The sequence below is a fragment of the Chiloscyllium plagiosum genome, unplaced genomic scaffold (genome assembly GCF_037043375.1).
Source record: "Chiloscyllium plagiosum isolate Xiang-an unplaced genomic scaffold, Cpla_swu_hap1 HiC_scaffold_16, whole genome shotgun sequence".
NCBI classification, from domain to species: Eukaryota; Metazoa; Chordata; class Chondrichthyes; order Orectolobiformes; family Hemiscylliidae; genus Chiloscyllium; species Chiloscyllium plagiosum.
The window spans coordinates 10,223,330-10,245,126 of NW_028270154.1; the positions used below are offsets into that span (position 1 = coordinate 10,223,330).

Consider the following 21,797-nt stretch of genomic DNA (forward strand, 5'->3'; position numbering starts at 1 on the left):
TTGTAGATTCAAATAAAGAGGCAGAGATGGTCTGGGTTAACTTACCAAGAGCAGCCGGATGGGAAAGGGTAATGGGAGTATTACAGTTGGTCATGGAGTTGGCACAGACAGGAGGATCATCCAGATCAACCTTGACCCTAACCTGACCCTGACCTTAAACCTGCTCCTACCCCTAACCTGACCCTGACTCTAACTCTGACCCTAACCATAACCATGACCCTGACCTTAACCCTAACCCTGACCCTAACCATGACCCTGACCCTAACCCTAACCTGACCCTAACCATAACCATGACCCTGACCCTAATCCTAACCTGACCCTGACCTTAACTCTGACCCTAACTCTAACTCTGACCCTAACTCTAACTCTGACCCTAACCCTAACCTGACCCTGGGTCTAACTCTGACCCTAACCCTGACCCTGACCATGACCTTAACCCTGACATTAAGCCTAACCCTAACCTTAACCCCAACTCTAACCCTAACCTTAACCCTTATCTGAAATGTGAACATAACAACCTGAGCTTAAAACTCTAAACTTAGCCCCAATACTTACCTTAGCCTTAACTCTAACCGTAATGCTAATCCTGATGTCAATTCTAACCTTGACCCTAACCCTGATCCTATTCTTAACCCAAACCTTAACTCTATCCTGTACTCCAACTTTAACCCTGACCTTAACTCTAACCCTAATGGGGGTGGTGTATAACCTGGATTTGTAGAGCGTTGAAGGTGAGAGATTAACAATTGGCTGAAACAATCAAAAGGGCAGTTTGGTTTGTCTGGACAGAAGGACAAAGGGGTGAGCTTTAAAACGAGAGCTGGATGGTTCCGAACCAATACCAGGAAACATGTCTCCATGTGTAACCCCCCCTCCCGGCACCCAGCTCGAACAGAAGCCATTGTGACTGGAGAGTAAATTAAACTGGATACACGTCTGTTTGGTATGGTTACTGAACCGTGATGGGCAGATCGAGGTGGGACACAGATCAGGTCATATGATGCTAATGCTCTCATGACACACTTCGGGAGCCTGTTTATTTTTAAAATGATACCTGTTTAATCGTTATAGCATGCTGGTTGGTGAACCGTCTTGTAAGTTCAAGTCCCAGGCTGAATAACGAAACAGGCTTGAGGTGATCACAAAAAACATCTATGCAGTACTTCTTAAAGAAAATGACGAGATTTCTGTGTCACAGGATCTGATTGATGACCTGAAGTATGAACTGACGGGAAAATTTGAGAGACTGATCATTGGCCTCATGAGACCTCCCGCAGTCTACGATGCCAAAGAGCTGAGAGACGCGATCAAGGTAAAGGTGTATTTGCATGTTTCTAGATACACTCCCAGGATGACCTAGTGAAAGGCTCCTGCAGATAAGACAGTACAGTATTGTCAGGGACACAGTACTGAGGGAGTGCTGCATTGTTGGAGATGCAGCACTAAGAGAGCATTGCATTGTCAGTGGAACAATACGGAGTGCCTAAGGTAAGCTGAAAATGTGTTGCTGGAAAAGCGCAGCAGGTCAGGCAGCATCCAAGAAGCAGGAGAATCGATGTTTCGGGCATGAGCCTTTCTTCATGATTCCTGAAGAAGGGCTCATGCCCGAAATGTCGATTCTCCTGCTCCTTGGATGCTGCCTAACCTGCTGCGCTTTTCCAGCAACACATTTACAGCTCTGATCTCCAGCATCTGCAGTCCTCACTTTCTTCTGGGAGTGCCTTAGGTACCATGGCTAATATCCAGTGATGATTAAGACGCATCTTTCCAGTATCCCAGGGCCAACATCCATCCCACAACCAACATCATTGAAAGGAAAAGAAGATTGTCTGGTCATTTTGTCACATTTCCATTTGTGGGGGATCTTGCTGTGTGCAGGTCACCTGGGCTACAGTTCCCACTCTGCAACAGTAACTTGACTTTCAAAAGTGCTTCATTTACTGTCAAGTGTCATGGGTCATCCTGAGGCTGCAAAAGGCGCTACAGAAATGTAATCCGTTTCATTTCAAAAGGGAAAATAATTTGAAGTCATTTATAACTCACGCCTTGTCAGAATCAAGTTGCTATGGCAATGGAGCAGTGATCAAATTGATCATGGGAGAGTTTTGCCAACTTCCTGCTGACAGAGACGGAGGTGATGGAGTCCAGAGTGTGGCGCTGGAAAAGCACAGCAGGTCAGGCAGCATCCGAGGAGCAGGAGAATCAACGTTTCAGGCATAAGTCCTTCATCAGGAATCAGGCGATAGGGTTAGGGTTTGGGTTAGGGTTGTGCCTGGCCTGCTGTGCTTTTCCAGCACCACACTCTTGACTTTGATCTCCAGCATCTGCAGTCCTCACTTTCCCCTTCACTGCGTTGTAGCCCAGAGTAAGAGGCAATGCTGTCAGTTCATCTTCCACTGTTTCAATTCAGGAGGTAAAATTTAATGAATTTGACAGCTGCCTAGCTGTCGGAAGAGAACTTGTATAATTAAAACCCAATTGATTCTCTGATTTTATTTTGGTAACGATACAAAGGAAGAAATTCTATTACGAAACAGTCACAGGACGTCCAAAACCACTTCATTTTTTTGTGCATCCTTCATGAATTGTGGATGTCACTGGCAAGACCTACGCCTAATTGCCCTGGCAAAGGTTAGCTGCCTTTGTGAAACGCCACAATCCATGTGCTGTAGCTACACCCACAATGCCCTGAGGGAGGGAATTCTGGGATTTTTACCCAGCGACAGTGAAGGAATGGCGATATATTTCCGAGTCAGGATAGTGAGTGGCTTGGAGGGGAACTTGCAAGTGGTGGCATTCCCATGTATCTGCTGCCCTTGTCCTTCCAGGTGGTCAAGGTCATGGGTTTTGCAAAGTGATGCCACTTTGGTGAGTTGCTGCACTGCGCCTTGTTGATGGTATACCCTGTTGAGACTGAGCGCTGGTGGTGGTGAAGGGGGTGGATGTTGAAGATGGTAGATGGGGTGCCCAAGACAGTGAGCTGCTTTGTCATGACTGGTTTCAAGCTTCTTGAGTCTTGCTGGAGCTGCACCCATCCAGGCAAGTTGGAAGTTCTTGAACTTTCACCCAGTGAGAGTGAAGGATCGCTGATATATTCCCAAGTCAGGATGGTGAGTTGCTTGGAGGGTGGTGTTCCCATGTGTCTACCCACCTTGCACTTCTAGAGGATAAAAGGTTTGGAAGGTGCTGTCGAAGGTGCTTTGGTGAATTTCTGCACTGCATCTTAAAAATAGCACACAGTGCTGTGACTGAGCGTTGGTGCTGGAGGGGGGAGTGAAATCGGATGTGGTGCCAGCCAAACTGTCTGGCTACTTCCTGGATGATGTGGAGCTCTTTAACTAACTCCAGAGAGTCAGAGACTCAAACACCTCACCCAGGCTGAGCCTACGTGTTGTACAGGGACAGTGTTGGCACGCTGGAGGAACCATCGCTTGAGTGAGTGGTTAAACTGAGGGCCCCATCGACCCTCTGTGGTGAGGGTAAAAGAAATCCCCGTGGCACTATTTAGGAGAACAAGGGGGGTTTCAGGGACGGAACCTGGAATCTGTGCGGTGCGTGCGGCTGAGACATTGGCTGGATAAAGTTCACACATCCCCAATTTGATTGTGTCTCTTTTCCCCTGGGCAGGGACTAGGCACAGACGAGAAAGCCTTGATTGAAATCCTTGCCTCCAGAAACAACAAGCAAATCCATGAGCTCACCGCAGCTTACAAAGAAGGTAGAGTTAATACTTGATGTAAACGTGACCTCATTGCACCAACATCTAGCCATCTATCACCACCATGGCTCCACACTCACAATGACTCCCAGAGAAACTAGGCTTCAATTGTATAATTCTCAGGTATGTTTGCATCTGTAATGTCCTCCACACCTACAACCCTTTGGAGGTCATAGAGTCATACAACACAGAAACAGACCCTTCGGTCCAACCAGTCCATGCTGACTATGGGTTTCCAAACTAAACTAATCCCACTGCCTGCACTTGGACCATATCCCTCCAAACATTTCTTATTCATGTGCTTATAAAATGATAAAAATCTTAAACTACGAAATGTAATGACTGTAAGAGATCTAGGAGTAAATCAAGAATTAAGCCTGACTCTCAGGAGCAGCTGTGACACCCGTGCTACTCTCAGTCCATCATTTTGGTATCTGCGCTAATCTGATTTTGGTCTCTTGTACATCCCCAATTCACAACAGTGACCGTGCCTTCCAATAAACTTGAAATTCCACCTCTTGTTGCAACTTTCCGCCTCACGATCCTTCTCTCCTTCTTTAAGATGTTCCTGAAACCTGGCTCTGTGACCAGTGAATGGGCCGTCTGCCTAAATCGTGTCTCATGTAGCTCTGTGATGAATTTTGTTTGATTACACTTTTATGGAATGCCTTGAGATGTTTCTGTGTGCCAAAGACACTATATAAATGCAGGTGGTTGCAGCTGATTAAACAACACCTCTCTCCTCCGGCTGGGTACAATTTCTTGGATGATGGCCCCCCTCCAAATTCACCCTATCCATGTCCCTCATGATTTTATAAATGTCTATAAGGTCACCCTCAATCTCCTATGCTCCAGTGAAAAAAGTCCCATCCTATTCAGCCTATTTTTATAACTCAAACCTTCCATTCCTGATAAATTTTTTTTAACCCTCTCCAATTTAACAATGTCCTTCCTATAATGAGGTGATCTGAACTACACACAGCACTCCATAAGAGGCCTCACCAATGTCTGGTACAAACGCAACATGACATCCCAACGTCTACACTCGAAGGTCTGGGCAGTGAAGGCAAGCATGCTAAAAGCTTTCTTCACACCCTGTCAAACTGTGACGCAAATTTCAAAGAATTAAGTACCTGACCCCCCTTGGTCTCTCTGTTCAACAACACTACCCAGGGCCCGGTATTTATGGTGTAAGGCCTGTAGTTGTTTGTTTTACCAAAATGCAATACTTCACGTTTATCCAAATTAAACTCCACCTGCCACTCCTCAGCCCTGACGTCTGTGTGTGTCATGTTTTACTCTGTAAATGTATGTTGAGTAGGATGCATTGACCAAATGGCTGTCTCGAATGTAATATGTTCTTGTCACCCTCATGGTAAAGACATTTTTGTTCTGAATTCCTAATTGGGATTCTTTGTGACTATCTGATATATCTGGCCACTAGTTTGAAATAGGAATATGTAACCTACCAAACTGATAGTATCTTGCTTACAGCTAATGGGATTTATTATCCTGGTGTTCCTTACAGTGTATGAGTCTGATGTGGAAACAGACGTTGTTGGAGACACATCGGGACATTTTAAGAAGATGCTAGTGGTGCTTCTGCAGGTAAAAGCTACACCGAAGAAGAAGGATTTCAATTACACATTGGTTTGTGTGAACCTGGAAACAGGAAGAGACCATTCTGTCCTTCAGCCCTATTCTGTCATTCATTGAGGTTATGGTCGATCTGTGCTTAACTCTGTCCCCTCACCCTGGTTTCAGGTCCCTTATCTAGCGAGGTTTTATCAACCTTGGTACAGGTTTGGAACTCTCTTCCACAAACAGCAGTGGATGTTGGATCAGTTGTTAATTTTACATCCAAGGGAGAGAACTCTTTGTTAAGTAATGGCATTAAGGAATATGGGACGAAGGGGGGTATATGGAGTTAGGCCACAGATTAGGCCAGGATCTTACTGAATGGTGGGACAGGCTTGAGGGGCTGAATGGCCTACTCCTGTTCCTAAACTTACACATCAAGCGGCTTCTGTTTTTTTTGGTGCGAATGTGTTCCTCATTTTTTACCCTATGGAGAAACCACTCTATCAATTCCTTTCAAAAAGTTGAAAATCCCAATCGAAATATCCCTCAATCTCGAACGTTCCAGGTTTTGTGAATATCTGCTCCGTGTTCCCACATTTTGGAGAGACTCTCTAACCTGAGGAAACAGCCTCTCCACCTCTAACCTCTCATCCTCTCGAGCTATGAGAGACACCACAACGCAGACCATTCCCCAGCGACTGTCCCCCGATGTTTGATGTGTGAGGAGAGACAGTGAGTGGCGGAAGGTCATTCCACCTGAACAGCATCCCAATCACAAAGTAAAATGCAACGGATGCTGCAAATCTGAAATAAAAACAGTAAGTTGTAGAGAGATCCGAGCAGGTCTGGCAGCACTCTTCTGAAGAGTCAGACTGGATTCGAAATGTGATCCCTATTTTTCTCTCTCCACAGACGATGCCAGACCTGCTGAGTTTATCCAGCATTCTCAGTTTTATTACAGATCACTCAGATCCTGTGTCACTATACATGGACATCACTAACAGAGAAACATAGAAACTAGGAGAAGGAAGAGGCCATTCGGCCCTTTGAGCCTTCTCTGCCATTCAATAGGATCATGAAGATCATCCAACGCAGTCCCCTGTTCCTGCTTTCTCCCCATTCCCTTTGATCCCTTTATCCCTAGAAATTATATCTAACTCCTTGTTGAAAACATTCAATGTTTTGGCCTCAACTATATTCCGTGGCAGAGAATCCCACAGGCTCCCCACTCTCTGGGTGAAGACATTTCTCCTCAGCTCAGTCCGAAATGGTTTACCCTGTATCCTTAGACTGTGACCCCTGGTTCAGGACCCCCTGGTTATTGGGAACATCCTCCTTGTCATGTCCTAATCGAACTTCAGAGGGTTTTGTGAACTTTCCCCCTCATTTTACCTAACTCCAGTGAACATAATCTGAACCAATCCAGTCTGTCTTCATACGTCAGCCCTGCCACCCCAGGAATCTGTCTGGGAAACCCTCAGTGCACTCCCTTTGTTGCCGCCAGAATATCCTTCCTTAGATAAGGAGATGGAAATTGCACACAATACTTAATAGTTCTTGGTGCTAAAAGGATCAAAGGGAATGGGGAGAAAGCAAGAATGGGGACTGAGTTGGATGATCAGCCAAGATCGTATTCAATGGCGGAGCAGACTCGAAGGGCCGAATGGCCTACTGCTGTTCCTAGTTTCTGTGTCTCTGTGACTTAGTGCCACTCCTACTCTTCTCCTGTTAAAGCAGCTCTCTCCCAATCTCCCATTCATTAATTGTTTATACATACATCACCATAAAAGTATTAAACATTAAGATCCAGAGACAAAGTACAGCATGCATCTATCTGCAATATACAATAGAGGAACTATACCTTTTTTTTTCCCTCATCCAACCTTTGTGTTTCGTCTCGGTTAATTACCCTGTCCTCAGATCATCAACCCTCCCAAAAAACACTGGAAACAATTTCTCATTGTTTAATTTATCAAAAACTCTTAATGACTTTAAACAGCTCGATCAACTCTCCCCGAACTTGCTTGACTTAAAAGAGAGCGATCCTAGTTACGGAACCGACTCACCACAGCCCAGTTCCATTTGCACTAAACCTCCTTGGACCCTGGTCTAAGACCTTGATGTCCTTCTGAAAGAGTCCAGAATGTGGAAATAATTCTCATGCCCAGCAAACCCCCCCCCCACCCCCCACCCCCCCACTCCCCCCCCCCCCCCCCCCCCCCACCCCAGTGTGATATTCTGTGGACCGGGTGAAGTAAAACTGAATTCATCCTGCACAGGCAGATACCTCTGTCCTTCCTCCATTTTCCACCCATTGTGACTGATGAATGTTCATTGGGAAATGAGTTGAAAGTACAGGTCTAATTGGACAGCAGGAAGGGCCTCCTGCTTTCCCAGCCCAGCAAATAAAACCTCAAGTGGCATTCCTCTTTGGTTATTCGATTCCTTGTTTTTCTAGGGGACCAGGGAAGCAGACGATGTAGTGAGTGAGGATCTCGTGGCTCAGGATGCAAAGGTAGGTGCAGTCCGTGGGCTTGGATCACCAAACTGAGCCTTCGCTCATCTCCCCAGCACCGACCATGCCCACGTGATTCTCAGTGTTTGGGCCCAGTGCGAGACCAGGCTGCATTGCTGATGTAGGCCCAATGGGGACACACAGGGAGTGGTGGCAGAGTCGGGTTTGGGCCAGTCCGGTACCTGGAGGCATTGGTGACATCTGCTTTGGCGAGGTCTGGCGAGGACTCATAGTGGCGAGGGTGTTGGCGTGGGCGACCTATCCGGGGGCGGGGGATATGGCGAGGGGAAATTGTGCCTGACCACTAGGCCCAAGGCCTCATAATGGTGCACTTAATAAGAAGGACTATAAAGGAGAAAGTGAAGTCTACAGATGCTGGAGATCAGAGCTGAGAGTGTGGTGCTGGAAAAGCACATCAGATCAGGCAGCATCCAAGGAGCAGGAGAATTGACGTTTTGGGCAAAAGCCCTTCATCAGTTGAACACTTCTTACCTTTATTTCTTTATTCTTCTGCCTTTTGGCTTTGTTTTCTTTGTTTTAAGATAGACAGTGGCGACACCATATAACAGTTTTCACTATATATTGTAACAAGAAACATGTGATAAATAAATTAAATCTAAACGGTGATGGCTGTAGTTAAGGCCTGAAGTTTGTGGGGGAGGTGGTTCAGGGAGTGATGGCATAGTCGTGTCATCTCTGAACTGGTAATTGAGGCAATGGTTATGAAGGTCTGGGTTCAAATCCCAGTGTGGAGGAATTTTAATTCCAGATATTTTTAAAATCAACATCTAAGGATAACTGTGAAATCATTGTAAAATCCCATCGGGTTACCCCTGAGGAAAGGAAATCTCTCGTTCTTACCTGGTCTGGCCTGCATGTGTCTCCAAACCCACTGCAATGCGGCTAACTCTTCATTGCCTTCTGAAATGGCCCCAGCAATCCCCTCCCGTTGTAGCAAACCATTGAAAAGGACACCGGGACGGTAGGACACACTCAAGAGGGAGTTGCCCTGGAGCCCTCAGCATTGACCCTCATGAAGTCTCATAGCATCACGTCAAATATCGGCAAGGAAATTTCCAGCATGACCCACTCCAGGTGCTCCGGTTCCCTCCCACAGTCCAAAGATGTGCAGGTTAGGTGGATTGGCTGTGGGAAATAACCCCATAGCGTCCAGGTGTGTGCAGGTTAGATAGATTAGCCATGGGAAATGCAGGGTTATAGGGATAGGGTAGGGGTTTGGGTCTGGGTGGGATGCTCTGTGAAGGGTCAGTGTGTTCTCGACGGGCCGAACGGCCTGTTTACACACTGTAGGGATTCTATGATTCTCTGATAAAGCATTGGGAAATATGCAGGAAAAAGGAAGTGGAACTGAAATATAAATCCGACTCCGAACTGATAGAATGGTGAAGCATAACTGAGGGGCTGAATGGTCTCTTCCCATTTATTCCTAATGTTCCCCTGTTTCTGTTCCACAGGAGCTGTATGAAGCTGGAGAGTTACAGTGGGGAACTACAGAGAGTTCGTTCATTACTATCCTCGGAAACCGGAGCTATTGTCACCTTCAGTTGGGTACAGTGACTGAATGATTGAGTGGTTGATAAATAGCTCCTGATCTATCAATATCCCAGTGTATTAAACACTAACACCCATTCATGCCCCAAACTTCCTCAGCCCATTGGCTGAATCGGTTCCTCCATGTTAGAGCCATTTATCTCACAGCTTTCCATTGATGCTGGCCCCTAGCTACTACAGACAAGACCACCTCAAACAGAACAATCAGTGCCCCCTGCTGGACAGGTGGCCCCACTGACTTTCACACTGTCACCCCTGTGTCCAAGTGGACGCAAGTGTATACGTGTGTGTCTGAGCATACAGTGACCATTGTGAGAACACAGAAGCGTGTGTGTGTGTGGTCTGTGACTATGTATATGTGTGTTCCTGTCTATGTGAGAGAGAATGTGTGCCTATACTGTGTTAAAAATCACACAACACCAGGTTATAGTCCAACAGATTTATTTGGAAGCAGTAGTTTTTCGAGTGTTGTGCACCTCCAAATCGTGTATATTGTGTGTGTGTGCATGTATGTTTGTATATGTGTACCTGTGTGTTAAATGCCTCTCTATGGGAGAGAATGAGAGTGTGTGTATGTGTGTATCTGTGAGAATGTGTGTTAATGTGTGTGTGTGTGCCCGTGAGAGAGAATGTGTGGGTGAATTTAATCACGTCACTGATCTCACTACTTGCTATGTTCCTCAGTTTTCGATGAGTATCAGAAGATCGCTGGGAAGGAGATTGAAGAGAGTTTGAGGGGTGAACTCTCGGGTGACTTTGAGAAGCTGATGCTTGCTGTGGGTAAGAGTTAATGTGCTTCCTGAGTGCTGGAGGTTAAAAAGCCTGGTTTCCTAGCTAATTGAGGGCATGCAACCTGTATGCTAATGTTGTCAAGCTGGGGTTGGTTAAGTGAAATAGGAAATTAGGTGAAGGGGTGGTGCCATGGCAGACATTTGAGGAGATATTTCCAACATTTGGTGCAGGAGAAGTAAGACTCAAGGAGAATTTATATTGAACAGAATATAAAAACCATTAAAGAATTATTTTTTTAAAAAAGATGGACATAAGAGTATGAGAGATAGCTAGAAATATAAAAGATGACAACAAGAAATTCTACAGGTCTTTAAAATGGAAAAAGGAAACTAAAGTGAACATTGGTTCTCCAGGGAGAGAGTCTGGCAATTAATAATACAAAATAAAGAAATGGCCAATGCATTGACATTTCATGTCTGACTTCACTCTAAAACAAATAAATAACATTGCAGAAATAAATAATAGTGTAGTAGCACGGAATATAAACATTGTTAAATGGGAGACTAGATTTGGAAGCTTTTTGTCCTGCACTCATCAGAACGAGAAGGCAAGAAAAAAGACACTGTTTTATACAAGATGAGAAGAAGCTGCTGATTGGTCAGGCCATCACTGCCACAGAGATGTTGTGAGAGCAGTTAACTGTCAATCTTAATTGTTAGACCGGGCAGGTCGATTCTGCTGAGAGACTGTTAAGGTGCAGTGGTAGTGTCTCTACCTCTGAACCAGGACACCTGGGTGCAAGTGCCACCTGCTCCAGAGGTGCGTAATAACATCTCTGAACAGGTCGATTGGAAAGTATCTACAGCAACTGCTGAGGGAAAGTAAAACTGGTTTTCTACAGGCTTCAAGTGGCCTTTATCGCAAAGCGCAGGGAGAGAGCTGGTGGTTGGTCTGTCCTGAATCACTCAGCCACCTGATCACATAGTTGAGGACTTCTATCATCAATAACTGGCCACTTGCGCTCAAACCAATTTTTGTTGCCAACTAGAGCTCATTTGTACAAGATCCCCTTAGTTCCAGTTTATCTGCAAACTAAACTTCCATTACTGCTTGAACAAGCAGCTGTCCCAATGATGCCTGCCATGAGGGTCAACTTACTTGCTTTTCAAAATATTCAGCAATCCTTACAAAACACTGGTTTTAAACGTCATAATTTGTAAGTGCCGGTGTTGGACTGGGGTGGACAAAGTTAAAAATCACACAACACCAGGTTATAGTCCAACAGGTTTAATTGGAGGCACTTGCTTTCGGAGCACTGCTCCTTCGTCAGACAACCACCTGATGAAGGAGCGACGCACCGAAAGTTAGTGCCTCCAAATAAACCTGTTAGACTATAACCTGGTGTTGTGTGATTTTTAACTTGGTTTTAAAATAACATAGAACTGTACAGCAAGGAATAGGCCCTTCGGCTACGATGTTGTGCCAAACATGATACCAAATTAAACTAATCCCTTCTACCTACCCTTGGTCCATGTCCCTCCATTCCTTGCATATCCACGTGCTTATCTAACAGTCTCTTAACCTCCCCATCGTACCTGCTTCCACCACCATCCCCTGGCAGCACGTTCCACACTCCTACCACTCTCTGTGTAAAAACACACCTGTCCCTCACATCTCCTTTAAACTTTCCTCCTCTCACCTCAAATGCATGGCCCCCTAGTTCGAGACATTCCAACTCTGGGAAGAAGATTCTGACCATCAATCCCATCTATGCGTCACATAATTTTATAGACTTCTGTCAAGTTTCCCCTCAGCCTCTGCCGCTCCAGAGAAAACTACCTGAGGTTTTCCAGCCTCTCCGTACAGCACATACCCTGTAATCCAGGCAGCATCCCGGTAACCCTCTCCTGCACTCTCTCTACAGCCTCCCCATCCTTCCTGTGATGTGGCAATCAGACCCGAACACAGTGCTCTAAGTGTGGCCGAGCCAAAGTTTTATAAAGCTTGTTAGCATGCTTCACAAAGGGTTCTTTCTCATTTCAGCCCATAATTTTACAAAGCGCGAAAATAAGAAGATCTGGTCCTTTTCATTACAAATTCCCTTTTCTTCCTACATAAAACTGTTTCAGTGGCACCGTCAATGCCCAAATGAATGGCATTGCCATGATCTAGCTAACGCCTTTGTTGGTTGGCATGAGAGGTTTATCCTTGATAGAAAGATCACTAGCCTGCTAACCCTTCACCTACACCGATCCATTGTCCCCCCACCCCCCCCACCAAGAACCCTGGCTGACCCCATTTGATTCTCATTCAGCCCAACAAGTCCAAACCAACCCTCCGAAGAGTAACCCACCCAGCCCCATTCCCCTACCCTACATTTACCCCTGACTAATGCACCTAACACCACGGGCAATTTAGCATGGCCAATCCACCTAAGCTGCACATCTTTGGATTGTGGGAGGAAACGGGAGTACTTGGAGGAAGCCCACGCAGACACGGGGAGAATGTGCAAACTCCACACAGACAGTCGCCCGAGGTGGGAATCAAACCCAGGTCCCAGGCACTGTGAGGCAGTAGTGCTAACCACTGAGCCACCAGGCCACCTCAGAAAGCCTGTACCTGTCCTGTACACATGACTCAACACCGTACAAGACCTGGAAATGTACACGTTTCCTTGTGAGCTTGTACCACACAATTATCACAAAGTTCCAGTGTCACCAATCACTGCCTTTAATGGCTTCAGTTGGTTGGCAAGATACAATGAACGGAGTGCCACAGGCATTAGCGCTAAGGCCTCACTTATTCCCGTATCATTGGCTTGGAGGAAAGGATCCGAATGTTTGGCGCTGGATTTTCCGGGGAGGCAAAGCTGAGTGGGAGAGTGAGTTGCAATGAGGACGGAGAATAAGAAACCTGGACAGGTTGTGTGAAGGGACAAAAGATGGAGAAAGTGGAGAATATTCTGGGAAAATGTGAACTTGTCAACGTTGTCAGGAAGAGTACAAGAACAATATTATTGAAAAGGATCGAGATTTCGGAATTCTGTAGAACAGAGGGATCTGGGTGTACTGGTCCATGGGTTACATAATGTTAGTCTGTAGGTATAGCAAGTGATTCAGAGGTTAAATGGAATGTTGGGATTTCATACAACGGAGTGGAATTCAAAGGTTATGCAATCGTTGTACATGACATTTGGTGAGAGCACACCTTCTTGAAACATACAAGATCCTTACAACTAGGGTGGAGTCACAGGGAGACAGGGTGGTAAAGAAGATGTTTGGCACATTTACTTTCATTGGGCAGTGCCAGGAGTTGGGAGGTGATGTTGTACAGGACATTGGTTAGACCACTTTTAGAATACTGTGTTCAATTCTGGTGTCTCTGTTCGAGTAAGGATATTGATAAACTTGAGAGGTGCAGAAAAGATTTACAAGGATGTTGCCAGGGTTGAAGGGTTTGAGCTGCAGGGAGAGGCTGAATAGGCTGGGACTGTTTTCCCTAGAGCGTTGGAGGTTGAGGGAAGACCTTATAGAAGTTTATAAAATCAAGAGGGGCATGGATAGGGTGAATAGTCAAGATCTTTTCCCCAGGGTGGGGGAGTCCAGAACTAGAGGGCATAGGTTTAAGATGAGAGGGGAAAGATTTAAAAGGGACCTAATGGGGCAACTCTTTCACACAGAGGGTGGTGTGTGTATGGAATGAGCTGCCAGAGGAAGTGGTGGAGGCTGGTACATTTGAGTTGGACTGAAGGGTTTGTTTCCATGCTGTGTATCTCTATGACTCTATGGCTGTATGAGACAGTTTAAAAATAAGGAGTCTCCCACCTCAAATGGAGATGATGGGAATGAGTCTTCTGTCAGTGGGTCGTTAGTCTGTGGAATTCCACTTGGTAGTGGAGCATGGGGCATTGAATATTTTTAAGATGGAGTTGGATTCTTGATGAAAATGGGAATGATGAAGCAGGATTGAGGGCTGAATGGCCAGTGCTGACTCCTAATCTGTATGTCCAGAGATAGTGAGTGTGAAGATGCTGCTCAATTCTCAATCAGCAATTCAGTGATCCTCCAGGCAGGCAGTTCGAGTACAGGAGCAGGGATGTTTTGCTGCAACTGTACGGGGGACTTGGTGAGACCAGACCTGGAGAACTGTGTGCAGTTTAGTCTCCTTGTCTGAGGAAGGGTGTTCTGGTGATGGAGGGAGTGCAATGAAGACTGATTCCTGGGATGGCCGGACTGATGTAGTTAGGACTATATTCAGTTTAGGAGAATTTTTGATTTAATTTATTACTGTCACATGTACAATGAAAAGTTTTGTATGCAGCAAGGTTAGATCATACCACACAAAGTGCATCAAGGTAATAAAGCAAAGCGAGGAATACAATGTTACGACTGTGGAGAAGGTGCACAAAGAGAGAGATCGATATTAAATGTAGAATTTGAGAGGTCCAAAGAGTGAGGGGTGATCTTGTAGAAATCTATAAAATTCTAACAGGATTAGACAGGACAGATACAGGAGGATGGTCCTGATGATTGGTCAGCCCAGAACCCGGAGTGGGGGAGGGGGGTAGGTGAAGGGGTGATTACAGTCTAAGGATACAGGGTAGGCCTTTTACGATTGAGCTGAGGAGAAATGTCTTCACCCAGAAAAAGGGAAGCCTGTGGAATTCTCTGGTTAAGGCCAAAACGTTGAATGTTTTCAAGGAGGAGTTAGATACTGTTCTTAACGCTAAAGCGACCAAAGGGAATGGGGAGAAAGCGAGAACAGGGGACTGAGTTCAGCCATGATCCTATTGAATGGCAGAGCAGGCTCGAAGGGCCGAATGGCCTCCTCTTGCTCCTATCTTGCAGATTCTTAGCACAACATTTAACTCCTTTCACAAGGTGGTGTCTGGGCTACACCAGTGTTTCTGGTTAACAACCCTGTCTTGGCCACATTGAAGGATCTACTGCTCAAGGAGAAAACCAGTGACTTACACCCGGACAGAATTATTGCTGTTTCAGCTGAGCGTCCCAGTCTAGTTGTACAAGTGATATTGGGGAGTTGGGATTTACTCAATAATCGCAGCACTAGCCCTTGTAAAACACTCCGCACTGTGAAACCCTGACCTCCTTATCCTGTCTACCTGGTTAATCACTGGGATTATCGTCATGTTATTCCATCACGGCCCCCAGTTCAACTGAAATATAGTTTAATGAGCCTTCCCCATTGGGTAGAATTCTCTATTAACTTGTGCCTTTTTGCTTTTTGAATTCCGCAGTCCGATGTGCCAGAAATACCCAGGAATATTTCGCTTCCAGACTATACAAGGCGATGAAGGTAAAGCAGCCAAGGTCTACCACATTTGAACATAAGCAATAGGAGTAGGGGAAGGCCATTCAGCCCCTTGAACCGTGCTGCACCGGCCAATAAAACCCTGGCTGATCTTTGACGTTAACCCCCACACCCCTCTGCACTGTTGAAAATTCCTCAGCATTTCCCAGAATAATCCCATCCTTCAGAATGTGCTTCTGAAGAGCAGATCCTTTAGTTATGTTGCAAATGTCCCAGTGTAATGAAAGACTTCAGGAACTTCCCAAATCAGTTTTCCAAGGTCTGTGGCTGACAGTGACTAGGGCAGGATTTATTGTCCGTCTCTAATTGCCTGGGAGCAGGAGGTGATGGTGACCTGTCTTCCTAAACCCTTCCAGTCCACATCTTGAATAATAATGTTCTCTGGGTTCAACTGAATGACTTGCTGGGGAGTCACATCTCGGCCTCCCAGGTTAAGGACAGTAGACATTGTTCTCTTGAGGGAGGGTAGTGAATCATACAGGTTTTTACAGCTATCCTACAGTTTCTTTGTCTATTTATCCTATCCAAGCCCCTCATGATTTTATAAACCTCTTTAAGGTCACCCCTCAGCCTCCAACGCTCCAGGGAAAACAGCCCCAGCCTGTTCAGCCTCTCCCTATAGCTCAGATCCTCCAACCCTGGCAACATCCTTGTAAATCTTTTCTGAACCCTTTCAAGTTTCACAACATCTTTCCGATAGGAAGGAGACCAGAATTGCACGCAATATTCCAAAAGCGGCCTAACCAATATCCTGTACAGCTGCAACATGACCTCCCAACTCCTGTACTCAATACTCTGACCAATAAAGGAAAGCATACCAAACACCATCTTCACTCTCCTATCTACCTGTGACTCCACTTTCAAGATGCTATGAACCTGCACTCCAAGGTCTCTTTGTTCAGCAACACTCCCTCGGACCTTACCATTAAGTGTATAAGTCCTGCTAAGATTTGCTTTCCCAAAATGCAGCACCTCGCATTTATCTGAATTAATCTCCATCTGCCACTTCTCAGCCCATTGGCCCATCTGGTCCAGATCCTGTTGTAATCTGAGGTAACCCTCTTCGCTGTCCACTACACCTCCAATTTTGGTGTCATCTGCAAACTTACTAACTGTACCTCTTATGCTTGCATCCAAATCATTTATATAAATGACAAAAAATAGTAGACCCAGCACCGATCTTTGTGGCACTCCACTGGTCACAGGCCTCCAGTCTGAAAAACAACCCTCCACCACCACCCTCTGTTTTCCATCTTTGAGCCAGTTCTGTATCCAAATGGCTAGTTCTCCCTGTATTCCATGAGATCTAACCTTGCTAACCAGTCCTTGTCCAGTTGGAGAAGATACACGGCAATTCAAGGCTCATGCGTCAAACTGTTTACAGAGTGAATAATCACTGAAGTGTCATTTTGTCTCTCTCCTTCTCTCCCCTCTCCCTGCCGTCCACTGTCTATCTCTCTCCCTCCCTCTCTTCGATCCCCTCTTCCCCCTCCCCTCATCCCTGTGTCTCTCTCTCTCTCTATCTTCCCTCTCCCACACAGGGGATGGGGACGAGGGACAACACTCTGATCCGAATCATGATTTCTCGCAGTGAGATCGACATGTTGGACATCAGGGAGGAATTCCGAATTAAGTACGAGAAATCGCTGCACAGTATGATAAGGGTGAGTGCCCGTGCCCATGGGGCAGCTACAGCTTGAGGTGAGCAGGTGGCCTCTGACCAATCTGGGACGATCAGTCATTCCAAGTGGATTCTCCTAGCGGCACTGCACCGCTCTGGGGCTGGGGGAGGCCAGCCAGAGCCCCTGCCCCTGTTTGTGAGCTATCCCCATGTGTCTGGGGGTGTGTGCGTGTCCACTCATATGTGTTTGTCTGTGAATATGTTTCTGGGGACTTGTGTGTTTGTGCCCATGAGTGTCTCTGGGTGTGTGAGGGGGGGAGGGAGGGGTGTGTGAGGGGGGGAGGGAGGGGTGTGTGAGGGGGGGAGGGAGGGGTGTGTGAGGGGGGGAGGGAGGGGTGTGTGAGGGGGGGGAGGGAGGTGTGTGTGAGGGGGGAGGGAGGTGTGTGTGAGGGGTGGAGGGAGGTGTGTGTGAGGGGTGGAGGGAGGTGTGTGTGAGGGGTGGAGGGAGGTGTGTGTGAGGGGAGGAGGGAGGTGTGTGTGAGGGGGGAGGGAGGTGTGTGTGAGGGGTGGAGGGAGGTGTGTGTGAGGGGTGGAGGGAGGTGTGTGTGAGGGGGGGAGGGAGGTGTGTGTGAGGGGGGGAGGGAGGTGTGTGTGAGGGGGGGAGGGAGGTGTGTGTGAGGGGGGAGGGAGGTGTGTGTGAGGGGGGGAGGGAGGTGTGTGTGAGGGGGGGAGGGAGGTGTGTGTGAGGGGGGGAGGGAGGGGTGTGTGAGGGGGGGAGGGAGGTGTGTGTGAGGGGGGGAGGGAGGTGTGTGTGAGGGGGGGAGGGAGGTGTGTGTGAGGGGGGGAGGGAGGGGTGTGTGAGGGGGGAGGGAGGGGTGTGTGAGAGGGGGAGGGAGGGGTTTGTGTGGGGAGGGAGGGGTGTGTGAGGGGGGAGGGAGGGGTGTGTGTGGGGAGGGAGGGAGGTGTGTGTGAGGGGGGAGGGAGGGGTGTGTGAGAGGGGGAGGGAGGGGTTTGTGTGGGGAGGGAGGGGTGTGTGAGGGGGGAGGGAGGGGTGTGTGTGGGGAGGGAGGGGTGTGTGTGGGGAGGGAGGCGTGTGTGAGGGGGGAAGGAGGCGTGTGTGAGGGGGGAAGGAGGGGTCTGTGAGGGGGGAGGGAGGGGTCTGTGAGGAGGGAGGGAGGGGTGTGTGAGGGGGGGAGGGAGGGGTCTGTGAGGAGGGAGGGAGGGTTGTGTGAGTGGGGAGAGGTGTGTGAGGGGGGAGGGAGGGGTGTGTGAGGGGGGAGGGAGGGGTGTGTGAGGGGGGAGGGAGGGGTGTGTGAGGGGGGAGGGAGGGGTGTGTGAGGGGGAGGGAGGGGTGTGTGTGGGGAGGGGTGTGTGTGGGGAGGGAGAGGGTGTGTGTGGTGAGGGGGGTTAGGAGGGGGAGGGAGGGGTGTGTGGAGGGGGAGGGAGGGGTGTGTCAGTGGGGAGGGAGGGGTGTGAGTGGGGAGGGGTGTGTGAGGGGGAGGGAGGGGTTTGAGTGGAGAGGGGTGTGTGGAGGGGGAGGGAGGGGTGTGAGTGAGTGGGGGGGGTGTGAGTGGGAGGGGGTTTGTGAGTTGTGGGGGGGGCTTAGTTTAGGGGCTGGTGTGGATACATGCCGCTGCCTGTATTGTGGGAGGCGAGGACAGGACCCACCTCAAACCCCATGCCCTATCACATTCCACTGCAGCCTGGCCTTTGGGTAAATAAGGCACATGACCCCCTCGGTTCAGATACTCACGGATGATGGACAGACACAGAATAGGCGGCTATCCCGGGGTGACCAAGTGAGGCAACCTCACCCACCTCGCCATGACTGGGCAGCTCCCTGATTGGCCAAGAATGAGGGCACATGACAGCGGTGGTCTGGAACTGGCAGGCCATGGCTCAGAGGGGTGTGGGAGGCAGGCAGATGTACCACCTCATTGTGGGAGGGAGGGTGGGTGGAGACTGAGGGGGAGGGAGAGCACGGAGTGCAGCAGTTACCCTCATTACTGCCAGGACTCCCAGCAACCCCCACTGGGGGCAGCAAGATGGAACATGGCCATGGTTTGTGCTACATTGACATATCACCTGGATGACTGCTGTGTCCTTCCTTTCAGAGTGACACCTCTGGAGAATACAAACGAGCTTTGCTGCGGTTGTGTGGAGGAGATGATGAGTAAGTGTTCCCCTTCCTCCTGTGTGGGGGTCAGAGAGGTCAGTGCAGAGTGGTTCACAGTCTATTAGCATCTCCTTAATACTGAGGCCATTGACAATCCATTTGATGCCAGAGATAGTAGGACTAGGTAAACAGATAATCAAACCCTGGGAAGTGTAGCTGATATAAAGTAGGGCAGCGCAGGGGGGTTGGGGGGTAAGAACCTATTTCCTCCTGGTACACCAAATCCGGAACAAGGCAACAGCCTGTTCGAATCAGATCGAGCTGGATCACCGGGGGGCTCTTCAGACTATCTCCCAACAAGCTACAGAGATGAGGGTCAACAGAACGCTTCAAAAGTGAGATCAACACATTTTCACTTGGGAATGTTATTAACCGTTTCACAACCAAAACAGGTTAGTGTTAATATACAGTTCAGCCGTGACCTCATTAAATACTTAATTCGGCTTGAGGGGCTGAATGGCCTTCTCCTTGTCCTACACTGCTACCGTCACAAGAATATAATAATAATGAAACTAATAATGAGCTTTCATTATCAGACTGAATGGTTAACCTGGGTTTCTTCACCTCCTGTAGTATCCCCCTGAATTATTTTACATTCTGTCAGAAGTGGGTGGTCACACTGAGTTGAGGCGCGATTGGGTTGGGGTTGGAATGGCTTGGGTTGGGTTGGAGTTGGACTGGGTTTGGGAGTGAATTGGGGTTGGGAGTGGGCTAGGAGTGGAATGGGGTTGGATTGAGGTTGGGAATGGATTGGGTTGGGGTGAAGTGGTGTTGGGATGACTTGGTTTGATTGAAATCACTGATGAACCACTGGTGAGAGGTGAGGCCACGGAAGATGAGGGTGGAGGTTTGAATATTGATGAGTTGGTGCAGCAGGGAGTATGGGCAATGGGCAAACGTGACTTGGTACATGTTAAAATCCAGGCAGGCCATGGGTGATGGGGTGGGGTTAGGGCTTTGAAGTTGGCTGCCCAGAAGAGTATTGGAACAGTCACGTCTGGAGTCAGCAGAGGCTGGGACGAGGAGTTGGTGAGCAGGGACAGGGTGAGGTCACAAAGCTGGAATCCTTGGAGACGATGCGGTCATGTTGTTGGAAACTCACTTTGGGATCAGTCCCTACACACGCCCCCTCCTAGTGTTTCCTCGTTTATCTTCAGAGCCCTGTTCCTTTCCTGGGCCTTATCACAACATACTGTTTGCTTGATGTTGCAGTGCTGCAGGTGAATTCTTCCCCGAGGCCGCACAGGTCGCCTATCAGATTTGGGAAGTCAGTGCCGCCAGACGGATCGAGGTTTGGTTTAGACAATTAGCTTCAGCCCCTCTCCCATCTCTACACCTCTCACTGGCCAGCCCAGCTCCCTCAGCTCCACCTGCTTCCACTCCCCACACCTCCTGCTGGTTGCAAGCTTGCGTTTGGTTTGTCTGTATGAAACCCGCACCGCGGATCTTAAAGAGACAGTACCCACTGGTCGAGGGCTCCGAAAGATTTTCAGGGAGCTTCAGTTTGAGAGCAGACCCAGAACTGTAATGGCTCCTGGTGCCCATCAGGTTCAATATTGGGAGGTGTAGCAAATTGAGCTGGAAACAAAGATCTTGCATTCCTGTAGCACCCCTCTCAGCCCGAGGATGCCCATCAGTCAGTAAAATACTAATACAGTTCCCTGATGAATGCTGAACACCAGGTATCAGACTGACAGGTGTACCAGCTCAAGCACGTTCTCGATAGGATTCCTGGTTTGATGTCTTTGAGGGCCGTTGGATGTCTACACGGAGTAATGTAAAGATTGACTAAAGGGGAGCAGATGGCGCAATGGTATTATTGTTCCACTATTAATCCAGAGGTCCAGGTCATGTCCTGAGGACCTGGGTTCAAACTCTCACCAAGGCAGATGATAAAGAATCTTAAATTAAGATCTAACAATTACCTTGAAATCATTGCCAATTGTTCGGGGGGAAACCCATCTCTAATGTCTTTCAGGGGAGGCAATGCTGTCCTTTTACCTGGTCTGTGTGTGACTCCAGACCCACAGCATTACTGCAATTAGGGATGGACAATTAATGCTGGACAAGTCGGTGATACCCACATCGTGTGAGTCAATACAAAAAAAATCATGAGCCTGTTATGTCAGAAATCCAGCCTTGCCCCAGTCTGTAAAAATGATTTTAAAGCAGTCTTTTACTAAAGAATTTGAATTTAAATTCTGATTTATGTATCAATTTACATTGATTAATGAAGACCTGGTTTTGGTTTTACATGTTGGAAAGTACACACTCTCAGTTGCCCACAGTCAGTAGTATGTGTCTCTGACAAGATGGTGCAGGGAGTCAGGAGGAACTCAGAGAGATTCACTGCAAAGACACCACCTACTGGGCATAGCCCACAACGACGTTGTCACAGCTAATTGTTTACATATGGCCTTCCCATTCTCAAGGGTTAATGTAGGCTCTTTCTGTGTTGATGCAAGTTACTGATCAAAGGTTGTGAGGATAGTGAGTGCTGCCTGTGCAAAACTTCTCTCAATAGCTCAATGGTTAGCACTGCTGCCTCACA

The 21,797-nt window shown here is 47.8% G+C and overlaps 1 protein-coding gene across 1 annotated transcript in view; it reads left to right on the forward strand.

Annotated features, from left to right (window-relative positions):
- The window catches only part of anxa6 (annexin A6), a 119,135-nt gene that overhangs the window by 43,136 nt on the left and 54,202 nt on the right, over positions 1-21,797 (forward strand). Inside the window, exons 5-14 of the mRNA XM_087995106.1 lie at positions 1,199-1,312; positions 3,628-3,718; positions 5,247-5,326; positions 7,758-7,814; positions 9,290-9,383; positions 10,071-10,166; positions 15,376-15,434; positions 16,991-17,113; positions 19,185-19,243; positions 20,459-20,537. Coding sequence (XP_087851232.1) covers positions 1,199-1,312; positions 3,628-3,718; positions 5,247-5,326; positions 7,758-7,814; positions 9,290-9,383; positions 10,071-10,166; positions 15,376-15,434; positions 16,991-17,113; positions 19,185-19,243; positions 20,459-20,537 — 852 coding nt within the window. The remainder of the gene's footprint in view (positions 1-1,198; positions 1,313-3,627; positions 3,719-5,246; positions 5,327-7,757; positions 7,815-9,289; positions 9,384-10,070; positions 10,167-15,375; positions 15,435-16,990; positions 17,114-19,184; positions 19,244-20,458; positions 20,538-21,797) is intronic.